At 51.8% G+C, this 18,928-nt stretch overlaps 4 protein-coding genes across 4 annotated transcripts; 2 read left to right on the forward strand and 2 right to left on the reverse strand.

Moving 5' to 3' along the window:
- Nucleotides 1-2,763: 2,763 nt before the first annotated feature.
- Nucleotides 2,764-8,259, forward strand: K460DRAFT_428033 (P-loop containing nucleoside triphosphate hydrolase protein; the record flags this gene model as incomplete). The annotated part of the gene is made up of 16 exons (XM_040938282.1): nucleotides 2,764-2,988; nucleotides 3,042-3,570; nucleotides 3,626-3,852; nucleotides 3,910-4,095; nucleotides 4,215-4,308; nucleotides 4,361-4,594; nucleotides 4,645-5,429; nucleotides 5,498-5,660; nucleotides 5,726-6,076; nucleotides 6,128-6,251; nucleotides 6,300-6,371; nucleotides 6,422-6,537; nucleotides 6,594-7,212; nucleotides 7,265-7,345; nucleotides 7,394-7,795; nucleotides 7,874-8,259. 16 exons carry the CDS (start codon nucleotides 2,764-2,766, stop codon nucleotides 8,136-8,138), a joined length of 4,473 nt encoding a protein of 1,490 aa, XP_040791301.1. The 3' UTR covers nucleotides 8,139-8,259.
- A 153-nt stretch (nucleotides 8,260-8,412) lies between these two features.
- On the reverse strand, nucleotides 8,413-9,591 carry K460DRAFT_415240 (uncharacterized protein; the record flags this gene model as incomplete). Its single annotated transcript, XM_040937726.1, has 4 exons — nucleotides 8,413-9,193; nucleotides 9,249-9,372; nucleotides 9,432-9,481; nucleotides 9,531-9,591. 4 exons carry the CDS (start codon nucleotides 9,589-9,591, stop codon nucleotides 8,526-8,528), a joined length of 903 nt encoding a protein of 300 aa, XP_040791302.1. The 3' UTR covers nucleotides 8,413-8,525.
- A 703-nt stretch (nucleotides 9,592-10,294) lies between these two features.
- Nucleotides 10,295-11,280, reverse strand: K460DRAFT_393744 (uncharacterized protein; the record flags this gene model as incomplete). The annotated part of the gene is made up of 1 exon (XM_040935946.1): nucleotides 10,295-11,280. One exon carries the CDS (start codon nucleotides 11,278-11,280, stop codon nucleotides 10,423-10,425), a length of 858 nt encoding a protein of 285 aa, XP_040791303.1. The 3' UTR covers nucleotides 10,295-10,422.
- Nucleotides 11,281-12,362: 1,082 nt separating this feature from the next.
- Nucleotides 12,363-18,360, forward strand: K460DRAFT_375534 (MFS general substrate transporter; the record flags this gene model as incomplete). Its single annotated transcript, XM_040934779.1, has 6 exons — nucleotides 12,363-12,834; nucleotides 12,888-13,920; nucleotides 14,473-15,550; nucleotides 15,758-16,326; nucleotides 16,461-17,107; nucleotides 17,657-18,360. The coding sequence occupies 6 exons, from the start codon at nucleotides 12,363-12,365 to the stop codon at nucleotides 18,358-18,360; spliced, it is 4,503 nt and encodes a 1,500-aa protein (XP_040791304.1).
- Between the last annotated feature and the right edge of the window lie 568 nt (nucleotides 18,361-18,928).

Raw genomic sequence — 18,928 nt, forward strand, 5'->3', positions numbered from 1 at the left:
AATAGACCTCGGGCCGACCTAACCCGATCGGTAGCATTGGAGCGGAGTACTATTCTCCGCTTGCGATGCCCAGGGCCAGGGTGGATCTCGTTGGACTCAGCAAACGTTGTACACAGCTGTCATGCTATGCAGCAGCATCCGGTATCCACCCCAAAATCCCCGCTGCGGCAAGTCTCAGCCACGTGCAATTAACCCATATTTTCGACCGGAGCCTTTTCGTCAGAGTACACGCTCCTCCTATGGCTGCCACTGGGGACATCCTGACATCTTCTCATCCCCAGAAAACCCGTCCGCCTGTTCCACGGTGGCGTTCCACCGGAACTAGGGAAACTCCCCCGCTTTAGCTCCCAGGGCTTACCGCCATTCCCTTTCCCCACAGTAGCACCGAGTTCCTTAATTGGAACTAGCCTCTACTCATTATATCTTTGCGCTGGCGATTATCCGTCCTCCACCCGCTCAAACTCCCAGAAGTCTGGTTCAACTCCACAAAGCGTCTTCCCCCCTACATGATCCCGGCTTCTAGCAGCTCACCAGGCTTCACCGTAGCCTGTCAAATGCAGTCACATCTGCGAGATCACCGTCGCCCGGTGTTGATTACGAGCACGAGCCACAGCAATCGTGTTGCGGGTATTTGACATCGCTTCAAAGTTCCGCATAGGGATCTGCTCCCGTTCTAAGTTGCACCCCTTTTGGTATGTCACGGCTAGTTCGGTCGATTTTACAACACTTGTTCCCCAAAACAGATTCACATCGTGGCGTACGTAACTCATTTAAGAGACCAAGAGGTTAGAGTCGGATAGCCCGGGGCCATCCATATTACCCGTACGAACTGCGCAAGAACGATCTTGACGTGTTCCAGCATTAGCAGCTTCACATAACCGGCAAACCCCTTTTTTGCCCTTCAAATTACCCATTACGCAATACGAGTCTTCTCGAATTCTCGCATCCAGTAAGATCGGCACTGAATCGAATTTATCTGGGCAGCTTGGAAAAATGCCAGGAAAGCGGCACTTATCCGTCAAAGCCAAAAGTCCCAACACCATGATTCACACCCATCGGTCCAGATGTGCCATCAGCTAAACCATGCACTTAATTTACGCTACCGACAACTGTCTTCTGCCTTCTTCGGTGACCGACAGGACGGAAGAAATCAATACTTGTAGCAGTCGGCAATATCGTTCAATTCCTCTCATTCAGCGGCTTTTCGGAATGATGATGCCACGCTTACTTCCATCGGCCTGGCAACTTTTCCAGATACCCGTATCCGCTTTGGGGAAAGCCTCGTTACTTGATTGATTCCACATTGACCCTGGTAGTTATGTATGCGCCGATGGCGTGCTGCTAATACAGAAGCTCTACGGGAAGGACTAGGCTAATTACCTTTCTGGACGTCCCTTCCAAGACGCCATATCATCATCTCCCTCGGCATTTCGTGGCTTAAGATTGGCGCTACTGGAAACATCCACCTTTGTTGGCCATGAAGCTTCACTGCTACTCTGCTTCTACGGCAACCACAACAGCCTATACAGGTTAAGGCAACCCACATATGTCATTTGAGCAGGTCTATACCACTATACCAACATAGCACTTGACACAAGTCACTGTATATGGTGCCAGCTGTGCTCGTCTAAGTCCGTTGTCCTACATGACCACTAGGCGAAAATAAGTCAAGCAGACTCATGCTTCAGTAGCGCCCACGAGTCTATTAGGAAAGAGATCAAACGATCATTCTCGAGTCTGAATAGTCATTCGAGTTTTAAATAGTCACGCCACCAGATTTCTGAGTCACAATACAGGTTCCAAATGGTCTAGAACAGTACGATGGTCCACATTAATTTGTGCTTTCCAGGAATCAATCTCGGCGCTTAGCATGGCCTCGATGGAGAAAATCCCTAAGCTGTGTCAAGGAATCTGTTTGTATCTCCAAACATTATTTTAAGGTAGAAAGGGCCGGGCGTGATTCAGCCAGCCAAGACACATCAGGTGTGAGCGTCGCATGACAGTGCTGATCAAAGAGCGACATGACAGGGAGATGCCAGTACGAGAACCTAGTCACAGAGATCAAGGCTGAGAATCTCGTCCCAGAGCCGCCGTCCACTAATGCTTAAATGCAGAATGAGAAGGAAAGGTGTCGATCCCTCCCGCAAATTTGGCTAAACCCAATACGAAACTGCATGTACAATCCCTGTCCTCATGTATGTCCTACCAAAGTTTGCGCATACACGGACAAATTTTGTACTGGGTTCCTGATGCTGCAGCCTGCGCCTCTAACTACCGATTGACGCTCAGGAGTGGAGCTTTTGTTATTGGACCCTTGGGGTTGCAAGGCTTTTCTCCAGCACGGCATCGTGACGATCATCGTATCCAGATCAATTCGATGTCGTCAAGTGGTAATTGTTAGACCCTTGTAGGTCACCCAGGGCCACGTATCGCTATGAATACCATCACGTTAGGTAAAGACAAAGTATTAGCGCTAAGAATACTGACCTTTATGGTCGTGTTGCAGGAGACCGCGCACCACAGGATCAGCCATTCATTCCATCCGAGCTTTCTAGGCAAGACACCAGATACGTGGACGCCGCTGAGGTAGCAGTAGAGGGGCTGACCATCTGCCACCGGCTGACGCGATCAGCGTAGCAGTTGAGAAATTCATAGCGCCATTGCTGGGGCCAAAGTGTGAAATTTCAGATTCCAACTCGTGCTACCCTTGATGCTTCAACGAAATTTCTGAGGAATCTCAAATGATTCATTTTTACGTTCACAATGGCATCAAATTCTACTCAAAACTGTGCGTCAGTTGACGATACATTCGGTCCTTATGCCGGAGAGCAATGTCGGGGAGGCTTTGATTTCACCCTTCTTTTTGGAGAGGTGTTCCTCTCTATATTGCCTCTTGCTCTACTCCTTGGAGTTGCGCCATTTCGGATTGTGTATCTTTGGGGGAAGCACATCAAACTCTCAAGATCTTCTCTTCTATACACAAAGCTAGTATGAAGTGGCCCATGGTTAACCTGTACTGAAAGCTAACTATCACACAACAGATAGCTTGGACGCTATTAGCTAGTTTCGACCTCGCTCTCCTTGTTATATGGGCAAAACGTCGAACACAAAAGCATCGCGCCGAACTGCCCTCCGCAGTCATCAGTTTCGTCGGCGCACTCGTATTAGGGCTACTCTCATTCTATGAGCATCTACGTTCCATCCGACCATCGTTCCTATTAAACGTATACCTCCTCTTCACCGTATTCTTCGACGTAACTCGATCACGCAGCTATGCACTCTCTCCCGATCTTGACCTCATTGCAAACATCTTCGCTACGCGGGTTGCCGTTAAGGTGTTCCTCGCGATATTCGAGGCTAGAGGGAAACGAATGCTCCTTCTTCCGGAGTTCGCTGACTGCCCGCCGGAGGCTACAAGTGGAGTATATAAGCGCACATCGTTTTGGTGGCTCAACGAGCTGTTCAAAAAAGGTTTCTCTAATTCACTGACGGTGGATGACCTTTTCCATCTGGACAAGCATCTGAAGGCCGACTACCTACACCATTCGCTAGGGTCGGCATGGGATAGACGTGAGTGACCCTACCTATTGTCTTGTCTTTTTCGGTATGCTGACCTATTCTTTAGTAACCCGGGCTAGTCCACACTCCCTATTCGTGGCGACATTGAAGAAACTCCGATGGCACATACTAGCGGTCGTACCACCTCGACTTTGCCTAATTGCCTTCAATTTCTGCCAGCCATTCCTGATCCACAGGGCCGTAAACTTTTCCCAGCAAAGTGTCACGCCTCAAACAACCAACATCGGTTACGGTCTGATCGGCGCATATGTCCTGGTTTTTGTCGGTATTGCAGTATGTAGATTAGCGAGAACGCCGATCATGCAGCGAGTTCGCTAATAATTTGTGAAGGTATCGACGGGCCAATACATGCATTCAACGTTCAGGTTCATCACCATGATGCGCGGTGGTCTCGTTTCAATGCTGTACAGCAAGGCTACTGACATTGCGTTGACTGACGTGGATGTTGCCTCTTCGCTTACACTAATGAGCGCGGACGTTGAGCGCATTGTTACCGGTATGGAGACTGGTCATGAGGTATGTATTCTATTTCGGCATCCAATGGTCTCTAGGAGGCACACGAAGCCCCAGAATTGCCCCTCACATTTCCCATTGCCTGGTGCCATATCCATTGCTGACTTGGTTCCCTTTTGAAGATCTGGTCCAATACACTAGAAATTGCCTTAGCGATGTATCTCTTGGAACAACAACTAGGCGTCGCGTGCGCAATTCCGATTGGCGTCGCAGTTGGTATGTTCGGTCCGACCAAAGTACTACTAGCACACGCTAATGTCTAGTTCAGTATCGCTCCTCGGGTCCTTGGGTGTCACTAGCTTAATCATGCAGCGTCAAGCATTATGGCTTGAGGCCATCGAGAGACGCATCGCTGCTACAAATGCGATGCTGAACTCTATGAAGGGCGTGAAGATGTGTGGCCTTACTGATGTGTTGCGAGACGATCTTCAGCAACTTCGTGTGGATGAGCTCAACATTTCCAAGAAGTTCCGGAAGCTTCTCATCTGGACCATGGGTTTTTGTTAGTCCTATACTCTCTCACTTCTTGGCCACAATACTAACATTGACCAGCGTACATCTCACCAATAGTTGCACCTATTCTTGCGTTCGCTGTGTTCTCGATACTCGCCCAGAAAAGCGGCGGGGCTAGTACGCTTGATACTGCTACCGTTTTTACATCTCTTTCTCTTTTTACCCTGCTGACAGAACCTCTTGGGTCGCTCATCATGGCCCTCTCGGCGCTCATGGGAGGCATCGGCTCGTTCAAGAGGATTCAGGAGTTCATCTCTACGAAAGCGAGGACCGAAAAACGCAAGTTCCCCTCTACTCAAAGTAGCGTAGCTTGGGTTTCAGATATAGGCAGCGAGTCTGAGAAGGTGTCCGATGCCTCACAGAAGAGTCAACTGTCGTTGGAGGTTAGGGACGGAGGCTCGCTAGGGTCTCAGGCTATTGTCATCGAGAATGGATACTTCGGGTGGGACAAGGAAAGGCAATCGCTGGGTACCTTGCAGGCGATCAACATGGTCGTCCCACGGGGTAAGATAACCATGGTCGTGGGTCCTGTAGGGTGCGGAAAGTCAACCCTGCTCAAAGCTGTCCTGGGAGAACTGCCGCTCATGGGTGGCACACTACAGGTGTCGTCCCTGCGAATCGCGCTGTGCGACCAGACTGCATGGCACGTGAACGGCACAGTGCAGGAAAGCATTATTGGTGTTTCGGATTTCGATCAGCGCTGGTATTCATCGGTTGTTCGTGGCTGCGCATTAGATGAAGATCTACGACAGCTTCCACAGGGAGACCAGACCCAAATTGGGAGCAAGGGTATTGCATTGAGCGGAGGTCAGAGCCAGCGCATAGTGAGGCTCCTCCGATATTCACCCCACCTTCCCTTTATGGCGAATCGCTGATAACACAATGTTTACAGGCACTTGCTAGAGCGGTTTACGCCCAAAAGGACATCGTCATTCTTGATGATTGCCTCAGCGGGCTCGACGGCCAGACAGAGAATCGAATCTGGCACAGCCTCTTCGGCCATGAAGGCTTGCTTAAGCGATGCAGAACAACTGTTCTGATCGCTTCATCGTCAGGTAAGTGCCATAGCTACCTCCCCAGTCTCGCACGACACATACTAACGCCGCCTGCTTTGCGATAGCCAAACGTCTACCTTATTGCGACCACATTGTTGCACTCGATAAGGAGGGCAAAATTATCGAACAGGGCACTTTCGAGAAACTCAATATCTCTGGCGGTTATGTGTCAGGCTTCGACCTCCCACCACCCGACTGGGAGTTCACCCTGGAGAAGCACATCTATGAGGCTCCGCCAAAATACACGGAGCGTCAAACATCTAGCAAAGTCACTGAGGATGATATACAAGCCGAGGCAAATCGACGCACCGGCGATATAGCTATTTACTTGTATTATATCGGGTCGGTGGGCTGGATCCCGACTATTATTTTCATCGTTTCCATGATCATTTTCATTTTCGGCATATCCTTTCCATGTAAGTCTTCTCCAATCTTCATCTATATCATGGATACTGACATAGCGTCAGCGATCTGGGTAAAAATGTGGGCTGAGTACAATGAACGGTTCCCAAACCAACGCCTGGGGTACTACCTGGGTATATACGCCATGCTAGGTGGACTGGCACTCTTCTTTCTCATCGTCAGTTGCTGGTATGTATGTCGTATTTTTACAGCAAAAGCGGCACTCACAATATTTAGGCAACTCATCATCACAATGGTCCCCCGCTCTGGGGTCATTTTTCATCAGAAGCTGCTTGACACGGTACTTGGGTAAGTGATATTAGTACAACTACTAAACCCCGCATACTGACAGGGATAAGATCGCCCATGTCTTTCTTCTCAACTACCGATACCGGAGTCACTCTCAATCGTTTCAGCCAAGATCTCATGTTGATCGATATGGAATTGCCGGTGGCGGCGCTCAATACCTTCGCAAGTACGTGCCAAGATCTCTCAGCTTAGTTCCCTGTAGGCATGCTGACGTCAATGAAGCATTTGTCCTCTGCATAAGCCAAATGGCTCTCATCGCCGTCGCTGCTCCCTTTGCAGCCATATCCTTTCCGGTTGTAGGTATCAGCGTCTACTTCATCCAAAAGTTCTACCTTCGCACATCACGCCAGCTTCGCTTCCTGGATCTCGAAACGAAGTCACCCCTCTATACTCAGTTCAGTGAGATACTTGAGGGCCTAGCGACTATACGGGCATTCGGATGGCAGAGCTTCGTTGAGGATAAAGCCAAAGCGCTACTCGATCGCAGTCAACGCCCCTTCTATCTCCTCTTCGCGGTCCAGCGTTGGCTGACCTTCGTCTTGGACCTCGTCGTTGCGGCTGTTGCTACTATCCTCATCATTCTTGTTGTCGCGCTGAGGGGGAAATTGAGTGCTGGCTATGTTGGCGTTGCGCTTCTCAATGTCGTACTATTCTCCCAAAGTATCAAGCTGCTCATCTCGTTTTGGACTCAGCTGGAAACGCATATTGGTAGCGTAGCCAGGATCAAGAATTTCACAACCGATGCCGTCACCGAAGACCAGGAGAATGAGGACCACATTCCGCCGCCTAATTGGCCGAGCGCAGGCAAGATCGAGTTCAAGAATATTGAGGCGTATCACCGGTACGGATTTTACCCGACTTACACATATTCATGTTCTTAGCTAACTTTATAGGCCGGGCGAGCCAGTCATCTCAGACTTCTCGTTATCCATCAAAGCAGGCGAGAAAGTTGCCATTGTTGGCCGGACTGGAAGGTAAGCTTCATCGTGTCCTTTCGTACTGCCTATCTAACGTGATTGTAGTGGCAAATCCTCGCTTGTCCTCTCCCTCTTCCGCATGATCGAGCTTTCAGCAGGCAGCATAACCATCGACTCCCTCCCCCTGCACCGCGTTCCCCGCCAGACCATCCGCTCGCGCCTCATCGGCCTACCCCAAGACGCCTATCTGCTCCCCGGGTCCGTGCGTCTTAATGCCGATCCGCTGAAGCAGAGCCACGATAAGGCCATCATGCAGGCGCTAAAAGATGTCCAACTCTGGGATGTCATCGTCGCTAAAGGCGACGTGGAGAGATACGCCCATCCGCTCGACGTAGAAGTCGAAGACCTGCACTTCTCACACGGCCAGCGGCAATTATTTTGCTTAGCAAGGGCGCTGTTACGGAGGGAGAAAGCAAGTGTCGTTGTGTTGGATGAAGCTACTAGCAAGTAAGTCTTTTCCCGTCTCCCATCCCACTCCTTGACTTTCCCATACCCTCCTGGTCACCGTAATTAACTCGCCAAAAGCCTCGACCACGCAACCGATTCCCACGTCCAGCGCCTTCTACGCTCAAAATTTCCATCCCATACGCTTATTGCTGTGGCACACAAACTCGATACGGTCCTTGACTTTGACAAGGTCGTTGTCATGAATCAGGGCCAGCTCGTCGAGTATGGGGAGCCGTATAAGCTGCTTGAGCGCCAGGGTAGTTGGTTCAAGAGTCTGTACGAGGAGGTGAATAGGATCGAGGGTCCTATGGAGGATGAAGATATCATGCAGATTGCCCAGTGAGTAGTGTAGGGGAGATGTATATAACGCTCGTTTTATGGATATTAGGGGATAAGATGAGAATTCGAGGAGGGCATAAGTACATATCTGATAGTTGTGTGGCAAAATTGAAATGGAGCTGGAGGTCTTTATATGTAGTATGTGTACGGTGAATGGAGATGTCACGTGCCTCATCATTCACTGTGGTCAGATGATGGGCAAGAGTGCGCTGAAGTCCATCACGGTGTATTATCATCTAATATTCAATCTAGAAGGCTAGATGCCTTCAGATCGTTGTGTCCTATCCATCCGGACTATCAAAACACTGCCCGTAGGCCCCCAGGGTATTCTGCAGGTACCATCTCAACCATCATCCCTCCCCATGTCATCCTTCAGGTCCATAACCCCTTCTCAAGCGACACGCACCAGGTCGACGACAACATTCTGGCCCTGCTGGGCAAAACCATGTCCCAGCCAACCCCGGATGTCGTAAAGGACATTTACCGGGTCCTGGTCCTTGGTGGCGTTTGCGGTCATGTCGCTGTCGATGTATTCGATGCGAACATGGGTGAGCGAGCGACATGCGAAGAGGGCGCCGAGATCATACTTGGCGGCGACGTCTGCATATGGCATGCATTTGCGATCCTTGGACCTGACCGGGTCCAACTTCTCGCATTCGATCATCTCACGCTCACTGCCGAAAGCTGACTTTGTGATACCCGCAGTGTGCATCCTGAAGGTCAATTCGCGCAGGTTGGGGAGATTCTTTGCCATCTCCAGGTTCGGGTTGTGGAGACGGTTGTTGGCGATTCCAGAAAACCAGTGGAATCCTGGTAGCTCGAGCTTGGTGACGGCGGTGTAGAGTCCGGGGAGAGATGGCGATCCGAACATGACTCCTGCGAAGTGGACGTCGGGAGGGCAAGCGACGTTGAAGGTCAGACCGGCAACGTAAGGCAAGACCACGTTGGTCCACTGGTCTGGATTGTTGGAGTCCAAGACAACTCCATGAAGGAAGGCGGGCTTGTGGGGATTGGCGTTGGGCCGCTCGCGTTCGGCCGTCATGTAAACGGCGACTGGGCCTAGAGAGGAAATATATAAGTGAGTGACTTGAGGAGGACGAAAGAAGGTACGTACCAGTGGCGAGCAATGCCTCAATACCTGAGGCGTGGCCTTGGCCAATAGGTGCAGCGATAGCACCATGCTGGACTTGTGAGCGGGAAGAGTCCTGCTCCGAACTCTCATGCAGGCTCTGAAGGTGCTGGAAATGAAGGTAGTTAGCAACAAGAGTCTAGATTGCTTTCGATCATGACAACGAACTTGACCGGCTCCAGGAGCGTACGCGTTGGCGGTCGCACGAAGCGGAGCTGCTGTTGATGTTAGTAGATGCAATTTGAGATGTAGTCAGGAGGTTCTTACCACCACTGCCGGCGGAGTGGCTAGAGCGCCTGGTGACATTGCGGTTGGGAGTAGAGCTCATATTGTCGGAGTTGTTGTTGACTAGGTGAGCAAAGAGGGTGAAGAAGGGAGGCAGAGTCAAAGAAGTAGTGTGGAAGTAAGAAGTTGGACTGGCGTAAGCTTTACAGCTGGTGGAATAGAGAGTTACTAGCTGTGGAAGCTGCTTACTGTGGTTGGTGGTGGAGTAGAAGTAGCGGGCGAGGCAAAAGCTTTATTTATGCCCTCGGGGGCGTTTGCAAGGCAGCTCTCACGTGTTCGTTTACGGCGGGAAGAGGGTCATGTGTGGGGCAAGAGCGTTTGCTCTCAGTCAGAATAGTAAAAGAGAAGGTGAAGCGCGCTACGGAGAGTGCAAAAGCGCGGGCGCACGAGGTGAAAGAGGAAAAATGCCGCAACCCGACATGTGTATATGATCGCGAAAAGATATTCTTCGGCTGTAGTGATGTTCAGGCAATTATAGTATGATTTTTTGACCATTTCTCCTGCGGCGGGCGGGCCATTTTATGTGGTGGGAACTTTCGCTCTCAGTGCACCCGTGGGCGCAACCGCGGGCGTGACCGATACATCCGCCCCTCTCACAAGGCTTAGCAGAACGCGTGGGGTAGTCAGGAGTCTTGCGGCATGTAAGTGACGCGACCACAAGGTGATAGAGTGAGATGGTGCAGTCAGGAGTTATAGCATGTGAGTGACCACAATCAGAGTGATAGAGCGAGAAGACGTAATGATGAGGGAGGGAGAGGATGTCCATGTGTACCATCATGGATAACGGGATGATGACCTGAATATTAGACCCCAGTTCTGTTTGTGGCTACTGCTCCTGTACCAGCTGTTTCTCAAGCCCTACCGCATTGGCAGCTTATTTTCGCTCGATAAGAAACATGCAAATCGCGAGATCGCATGTCCCATGCCTACCCGAGAACTCAACTAAGTGCTTGCGAACCTGCTTCACCTCGTTTCGAACCCGCCCTTCTTTTACAGTCGCGAAGGCAAGGTGTACCAAGACCCACTCCGCCAGCTCCCTGAAAGCGCGCAAAAGATAACCGCAGCCCGTATCAATCAGAAACTCCATTTTAAACTTCTCAAGGTGCTCCAGTTCATGGAGGCTTGATAAGCCCCAAAGACCAGCAACGCGCTCTACGTTGATGACAGCGTCGGTGGGTGTGGGTGTCGACACGCGACCTCCCGGGCGAAGAACTCCAAGCGTCGTGAACTGAAGGAAGGACTGGGTGTTGATCGTGATAGTCAGCTGCTTCAAGCCTTGACATGACTGGATAAGAGCGAGTTCCCGACCTCGAGGTGAGAAGTACCGAAGTGAACGTGCGAAGTCAGGGAATGCGAGTCGCTGTATAGCAGACCGCGCGCAGACTGGTAGATTGCCTAGGAACTCGTCGAGGTATGCTGCATCTACGCCTGAATGGATGTAGAACCGTGTCTTCTGAACAAGCATCGGGAAAAGTTCGGCGTTGAGTTGCTTGTTTGCAAAGGCGATGCCGGGGAAGCACTTGAAGAATGGTTTGCACTTTGGTTTAGGTAGGTTGTTGTTGTCTAATTTCTGTCGGGCAACGCGGTATACGGCGACATCGATCTCGTATGGAAAGCTGAGAGTGATGTATGCGTATATACGATTTCGAAGCTCGCCTGGGAGATGCATCCAGCCCATGGTGTTGGGAGATTTGATAGAGAGTTGAGTCAGCGCTACTGTTAAGGAATCCATGGTCGTGGTCTGGTTGCGCTACTCACTCTGAACAATGATGTGACTAGGTGTAAGTAAATCTTATCGAGTCACGACGTACCAGGCTCACGTGATGTAGGGTTTGGGGGCACGTTTACTCTCTGCCCGTCTGAGCGTTACCCCCGCAACATAAAACTTGAAACGCAGAGAAGATTAGTAGGCTAGCGGTGCTAGCAACCCATCGTCTCAATGTCTAAATGATAGTCTTCTGCGCATCAGCTCCTTGATGTCCTTTGGATTACAAGATATTGCGGGACATACGCTATCAGAAGATTGGTGTTCAAGAGAGCTGAGGGAAGAGAAATGACTGTACTTTGCGCAAACTTGGCTAACGTTCTGTGTAGAATAAAGGAAAGAACGGAAGACGGGTGGGCTCGAAATTGAACAGACATGGGAATGGGACTGGAAGAGTAAACGGCCAAGGAATGTGGGGGACGGAGACGCATCACCACCGAGATGCAGGGAACCAAATCCGGGGAAACCTGTCGGTAGTATCAAGTATTCTATACACGACTGATAGCACTCTCTTCGCAAAGTCTTCCATGTCCGGGTACCTAAATTTTAGCGTCCTAATACGCGTATCCCTGGCAGCGATTTTGGAGTAGAACGGGAGGGAACATCAACTCTAGCACGAGAAGCTGTCTGTATACGTTGTTGGAGATTACTAGAGTGCATATTCGACATGGGGTAGGCAAAAATTACGTGCAACTAGATGGCATCCATGACCATGACTGAGGTTGAGCGACGAGGCTTTGATTTGGGGGTATGGAGCTGACGTAATGAGCGCGCTCGCAACATTGAAACGTATCCCTGACATGTCCCAACGCCTTGACCCGTACGGCTCAGACGTCTCACCACGCGCAGTTCCTAGCCACAATGGCTCACGGCGTGCCTTATCACTCCTGCCGCGAACATGGCTGAGTATAATTGCTAATACGGGGCCTCACATTCCGTTGTTTATCAGCTCAACGCGTCCCCGACATGCCAGTGTTCACATACATGTGCGTGCGACACAACTCCAGACCTCCCCACATTTCGCGCCCCCATAGCCACGGCTTGCCACAATGGTAGCGCAACCCTCGCCGCGAGACTCGATAGAAGAAGGAGCACCCTTCCTTCCCTCCACCGGCCCGACCGCGTCCCTCCCACTCGTACCGCCGCCGTCGAAGAAGAAGCCGTGGGTGCTGCTCGTACTTCTAGCCTTTGCCTTGGTCGCCATCATCGATGTTGGCGCATTCCTCGCTGAACCGCCTAAAATTCGCGTTTACGAGGCGAACCTCTGCCTCCTCTACTACCGCGAACATGACCCGTCGGTCATTGGCGACAATGGCGCTATACCCGAGCAGCTGTGCAAGGTCGATGCGGTGCAACAGAAGATGGCTATGATCTTTGGCTGGCAGGACATGTTCGATGCAATACCAGGTATACTGCTGGCGGTGCCGTTTGGGACGCTTGCGGATAGGATTGGGAGGAAGTGGATATTCGCTGCCAGTCTGATGGGCCTGCAGCTCAGCTCTGCGTGGGCGCTGCTCATCTGTGAGTGTACTGGAATCGACAGGCAAAAGCGACGGATGCTGACATGTGTGCAGGCTACTTCAAGACGCTACCACTCCAATTGACCTGGTTCTCGTCCGTCTTCTTCTGCATTGGCGGCGGGCCTATCGTAGCCATGGCTATCGGCATCACCATGATCGCCGACATCGTGCCCCCGGAGAAGCGAACCACCATCTTCCTATACTTGACGTCATGCGTGCTAGTTGCAGAGATGGTAGCACCGATAATGTCAGCACGCCTGATGGAGAAAGGAGACTGGCTGCCGCTATTGCTGGCTTTGGCAATCCAGCAGGTCGGCATCTGCGTTGCCTTCTTCTTCCCCGAAACGCTTCACTTGCGTGACCTGCCAGAGCCAGCAGACGGTGACAACCAGGAGCTTGAGCTCCAGCCAAAGGGCAGTAACTACTCGCTCAGAGCACAGCTTCGGAACTTCCAAACCGCAATTGACTTCCTCAGGAGCGACTGGACGTTAGGTTTGGTCGTATTCTCGTTCCTCGCCAACAGGCTCGGAAGACAGGGAATAACTCTGCTCGTCCGCTATGCCTCCAAGCGCTATGGCTGGGAGATTAAGAAAGCAGCCTACCTCTTGTCGTTCCGCGCCGCCACTAATCTGGTTGCCATTACAGTCTTCATTCCCATCATCAACTACCTTTTGCTGAAGAAGTTCCGCCTCGTTGCGCACTGGGCCGATCTCTGGATCGCCCGGGGCTCCATCGCACTGACCACGATATCCTTCTTCGTCATGGGTATCGCTACACAGCCAGCTCTCCTCATCATTGGCCTTCTCATCTACAACCTCGGCACGGGCTACAATGCCGCCATGCGCTCTGTCTCCATCCACGTCGTGGGCGGGCAATCGAGTCCCGACATCGGAAAGCTGATGAGTACAATCGCCATTGCTGAGAGCATTGGTGCAATGATTGCCGGACCCGTGCTAAATGAGCTGTTCCAGTGGGGTATGGATCTAGGAAGTGCATGGCTGGGCCTTCCTTTCCTAGCATCCGTGATAGTGTTTGCCGGTATGACGGTCGTCACAATGTTGATCAGTGTGAAAGATAAAGAGGTTGTGTACGCCGAGCTTCTTAGCGACGATGAAGATTATATGGACGAGGAAGAGGGAGCTAGGACTTCGGCACGCGAATGAGCAGTGCTGTCTAGATACGCTCCTCGAGCGCCAATGCAACTATGTTGGACGCAACTTTGAGATCAGTTGATGAAAGAGTGACCACCGACTGATTGGTTGCAAGACACAGTCCCAAAACGATGGGTGGTACCTGCGACAAGACGGCATACCTCGTGGTTGTGACTACTGGATGAAGAGACGAAGAAGGCACGATAATCACCGCGCGAGCGCCATGTTGGACAAGCAGCAGCTCCAACTCCATCCTCTGTTAGTGTGGTCTCTCTTTATTACCACGCCATCGCGCTGTGCCTCTTACCGCTGTTTCTGCTACATGTTGTCAACACCTCTTTAGCAGTGCCTTGCTACGTTGGACTCACCGTCTTACCACTCTACCACAGCCCCCACTAGTCTTATACCGTCCATCAGATGCTGGCTCGGGCATCTAGCGATGCCGGCACCCGCCTACGTCGCTCCAAGTCCACCTCGACTGTTCACAGGCATCCGCCTCCCATTTCAGAGTCTTGGGATCCGGACGTGGCACAACAACATGCCCTGGCCGCTGCCACTGCTGCATTTGCCCGAGCCCAGGTCCACGATACGACCGACCGCAAAACGAAGCGCAGCTCCGAGACGACGAGGTCAAAGAGTAATGCCAGCCGCAAATCCCTCACAGCCCAGGGCAGCCACTTCCCACCGCGAGAGTCAAACTTCCGATCTTTGCAACCCCAGAAGACTGGACGGACGTCAAGCCCCCAGCGGCCGTCTCCATCGTCCACAATGAACCCGCAGCCATTTCCGCCCTTCTCCGCCATACCAAGCAGCGATAGGCCTTTATCCGTACCTCGACTTTTATCAGCGCAACCCTCCATCACCTTCAACGAGACTGCTCGACCGGGCTCCCAGCCAAAACCTCTTCGACAAAGCGCTTCTTCATCGGCCACCTCGCAACAGATCCGAAAGGCGCGCTCCATGTACTACGCAAGCAGCATTCAGACCGGTTCGCCTATCGCTCGGCCACCAGCGAAATACCTCACTACACCGCCTCCCATGAGTGTCAGCCCTACACTGGAGATTTTACCTGCCCCTCCGCCGACCCGAATACTAGGACCATCACCGCTTGCAGGGCCACGCATTCCTGTCAGTGTTGCGGCTGACGAGTCGATTGACAACGCGCGGGACAAGTACCTGCAGAGCTTCCAACAGAGAACGGTCAAGCACAAACCATCCATCTTCCTAGCGCCCTTCAAAAAGAGACAAGACAAAGCGAAGGATAAAGGGAGGCGGATCACGTCCGGAATTTCCTCTGTTTCCACGAGCAGCCATCGCACACCCGACGAGTCGACTGTAGACTTTAGTCTGACCGATTTTCTCCCACAACCAGAGGTAAAGGAGAAACGATCTTTCTCTGGCTCGCTCAAAAGCAAGTTCAAGAAGGTGTTCAGACGTGGATCGAACAAGTCGCCGAACCTCCCTGTGCAGCAAATCGAAGCGAGTCGCGACTACTCACATTTCAGTCCACCATACGTTCATGATGCATACGCAATACCAAGCCCAGACAAGGAGACATTGCAACGAGTCCGCTCTCGCACTCCATCGCTTGAGGGAGCGCGTCCGGGATTTGTCAGATCCGGTTCCCGCAGCAGTAGCAACGGAAGCGGTCGAAGTAACAGGAGCAATCGCAGCCTCCACAGTGAGGTCAACGCCACGAATGAGTCTGTATCGCGTGTGACAAGCTGGGGAACCTCATCCACTGGAGACACATTGACTCAAAGAGCCGTTAAGCGCCTGACCGTCATTCACGAAGCCAAAGACAGCATCGGAAGCGAGGCAGAGCGCTTGGCATGTATTATGCCAAAGAGAAAACTGATACCCGTCCCATCACTTGCTGCCTTCCGTGATCCCATTCCAATGGAGGAACTCACTGAGGAATCCCTTACGTCCGTCGATCCAAAGCGTGTTTTCTCGGCGTTGATGCGAGAGATTGACGCGTCAAAGTCTGCAAGATCTCCGTCAGACGTTGCCGAGCGAACTCCAGGTGCAGAGAGCGATGTCTTTGAATCGAGCGCCACCAAAGGGCTCCACTATCCAGCTAGAGAGTTGCACTCGAGCGCTAGTCGAGACTTCCGACCCAGTATGGGCAGCGACCAGCGCCCGCCCTCGCGACGACCTCAGAGTGCGGCAGCCCAAAGTGCACAGAGCAAGACTAGCACCATTAGGTCTCTTGGTAGGGCGATCAGATCGACTATACGCACAGTCACACCTGCAGAGCAACGGTCTTTACCAGATAATGAACCTACAGGTAGCGTGGGTGGTGCCGTGCACATTTCGAAAGACGACATGAAAACGCCCTTGTCCGTCAGTGCCCCTGGATCCGGAGGAAGCGATATAAGCAACCCAACGGATGACTCCCTGGACGTCCAAGGTGCCAGCATCAAGTAGGTGCCATCCTTTTTGGGTTGTTTCCCAATTTTTCTAACTGAACTAGATGTCATCCCGAGCATGAAAGGGTCCCGACTCCACTGTTTACACCTTCGCCTGCACAAATCGAGCAGCGTATGGAAAGGGCCAAGGACCGTTGGAAGACACCTTTAGATGGTGCTGAAACACTTCGGTTCCCACGCGAGACCAATCGAACCTACAACGTAACCAATTTCACCGAGCACACAATATCCTGCGAGACGCCTATCAACAGCGTGGAATCTATTGGGCCAAGGCCAGTCGATAGCCATGAGCGCGGCGGGCACAGAACTCGAGAATTGCCAGTGTCACTAGAGTCTCCAACACCACCCAATCGTCGACCTCTGATGTCACCATTGTCTCCAAGTCTTTACTCGCGGAATACGGATAGAATCAGTATTCTTCCGAACGAAAGCGTCATATCTTTCGGCGCGCCTGAAAATCCTCAATCCTTACATGACGGAGGCTCGGCGATCATCTTGACGAGCCAGTCGGTGCGAAGCTACGTGATCGGCACTCCATCTCCTCGTCGTGTAGAGCCGACGCGAACTAGTCACGAATGGAAGACATGGCTTTCACATGAAGTCTCAGGGATGGAGCTCTCCAGTCAAGAGGACCTGAAGATTCACGAACGAGATATGACTCCATCTGGCCAACATCGGCGCGACATCGCACGTACTTCGCACACTGAGCATGACGAAACGACTGTCATTCTGCGGGATACTGACGAAAATTGTACTACAGGACCGGGCTCTGAGAGTCTACTGGACACCGATACTTCCAACGCCGTAGGACATCTCAATACTCGCGACCCGTCCAAGCAGCAAGGCAGACCTACTCCATCAAAAGGGACTACTCTTGTGCTTGAGAAGTCGCAGTCGCATCCAGACACCTTTAAAGAAGTATCGCCGGCCCACCCACCCACCATGACCCTGAATGAGGAACCTCAAGCGCGAATAATCTCCTCTCGGCCGAAATTATCGCCACTTTTGACTAGACAGGGCCCGCCTCTTACACCCAGTAGCTATCCGTCTACATCACAGCCCGTGATTGATACACCGAGGTCTTCGCGTATGAACGACCGTTTTCCGTTCATCGAAACCGGGCGCTCGAGCAGCAACAGTGCAATGTCGTCATGCCATTCCAAGTCACCGACCGACAGCATCGCATCGCTGAAGTCATTCAAGTCGCCAAAGACAATACCAAGCCCCAAAATATACTCAGATCTTTCCACTCCAGCCGCCAACCAAACTCCGCATCGCTTACGAAACACGGCTTTGAAGAGAAGCGATGCGCAACTCAGGAAGAAAGAGAACGCTACACCACCATCCTTGCTTCACAATGCCGGGCCTAATATCGGTTTGATGGGGTCAACACCCCGGCCGAAGTCATTGCAGCCATTTGCTTCTACAACCCTCAATCAGAATACGCCCAAGACGGGACTGTACGTGACGAATGCTCCTGATACCAACCCCGGAATGCACAACCCGAGTCCTTCCGTGACATCTCAACGCCCACGCGTGCGTGTCACTGTGCGCCCTCAATCCCCAGACAAGCTTTCACGCCGCCCAAAGAGCGCTTTCGACCTTCGCCAAGGCAACACACGATACCCGTTGCAGGCGAACGGAATACCACAAATTGCGACTCTCGAAACACCCTCGCCCAGTCCGTCATTGGAGCTACGCGGTCATGTGCTGGACGGCAAAACTTCATCGACTTCGCTGGCGCTTGGCAAGGAACCGAGCCCGGGGAAGGAAGTACGAGTCATCGATAGCGTACTTGACAGCGAACGCAGTGGCAGTATCACACCTGGACAGCGCCTAGCGGACCGTTTCTTAAGGGAGAGGAAGAGTACTACCGTACTGGAGAACGGAAAGATGAGAGGAGGGCTGAGGTTGGTCAGGGAGGACACGCCTGCGTTCCTCTAATATCTGAGTATCTTTTGATGTGTTTTGGAAACAGCGAAAATACCGCAGTATCCATATTATGGCTGAACATATCGAGGTGGACGGTTAGTGGGGCCTTCAATTTGATTGAGCCACTACGGACTCTTGGATAGAGGTATCCAGTATGGCTTTACGTGCCGGTATCAGGTTGAATATGGGATTTTTGTATGGCTGGCGACGTTGCACGGCATATGGCCTGTATTTTAGGGGTGAAGCATCAATTGAAATCTACATTACTACTCCTCTGGACCCTCGATGTGCGTGTAACCAGCTGACCGGTTTTTCCCCGCTGTTAGATTCGATCAATTCAACTTTTCACGACTCTTGTACCCGGGCACCCTTATCTGAATCTCAATAATGCTCTGATTCATGAGGCTATCTTGTAAATGTGGGTCTCTCTGTACATCTGAAATAGAGGCTTCATACCTAGTGCCGAATTTTCTTCTCATTCACACTCCCCCGTAACGCGCAAATTGTGGTTGTTGTGCAGGTATCTGATCCCAGATTGCGATAAGTTTGTATATCGTAGATACCTATAGATGAGGGTGAT

This window comes from Cucurbitaria berberidis (genome assembly GCF_010015615.1).
Source record: "Cucurbitaria berberidis CBS 394.84 unplaced genomic scaffold K460scaffold_2, whole genome shotgun sequence".
NCBI classification, from domain to species: domain Eukaryota; kingdom Fungi; phylum Ascomycota; class Dothideomycetes; order Pleosporales; family Cucurbitariaceae; genus Cucurbitaria; species Cucurbitaria berberidis.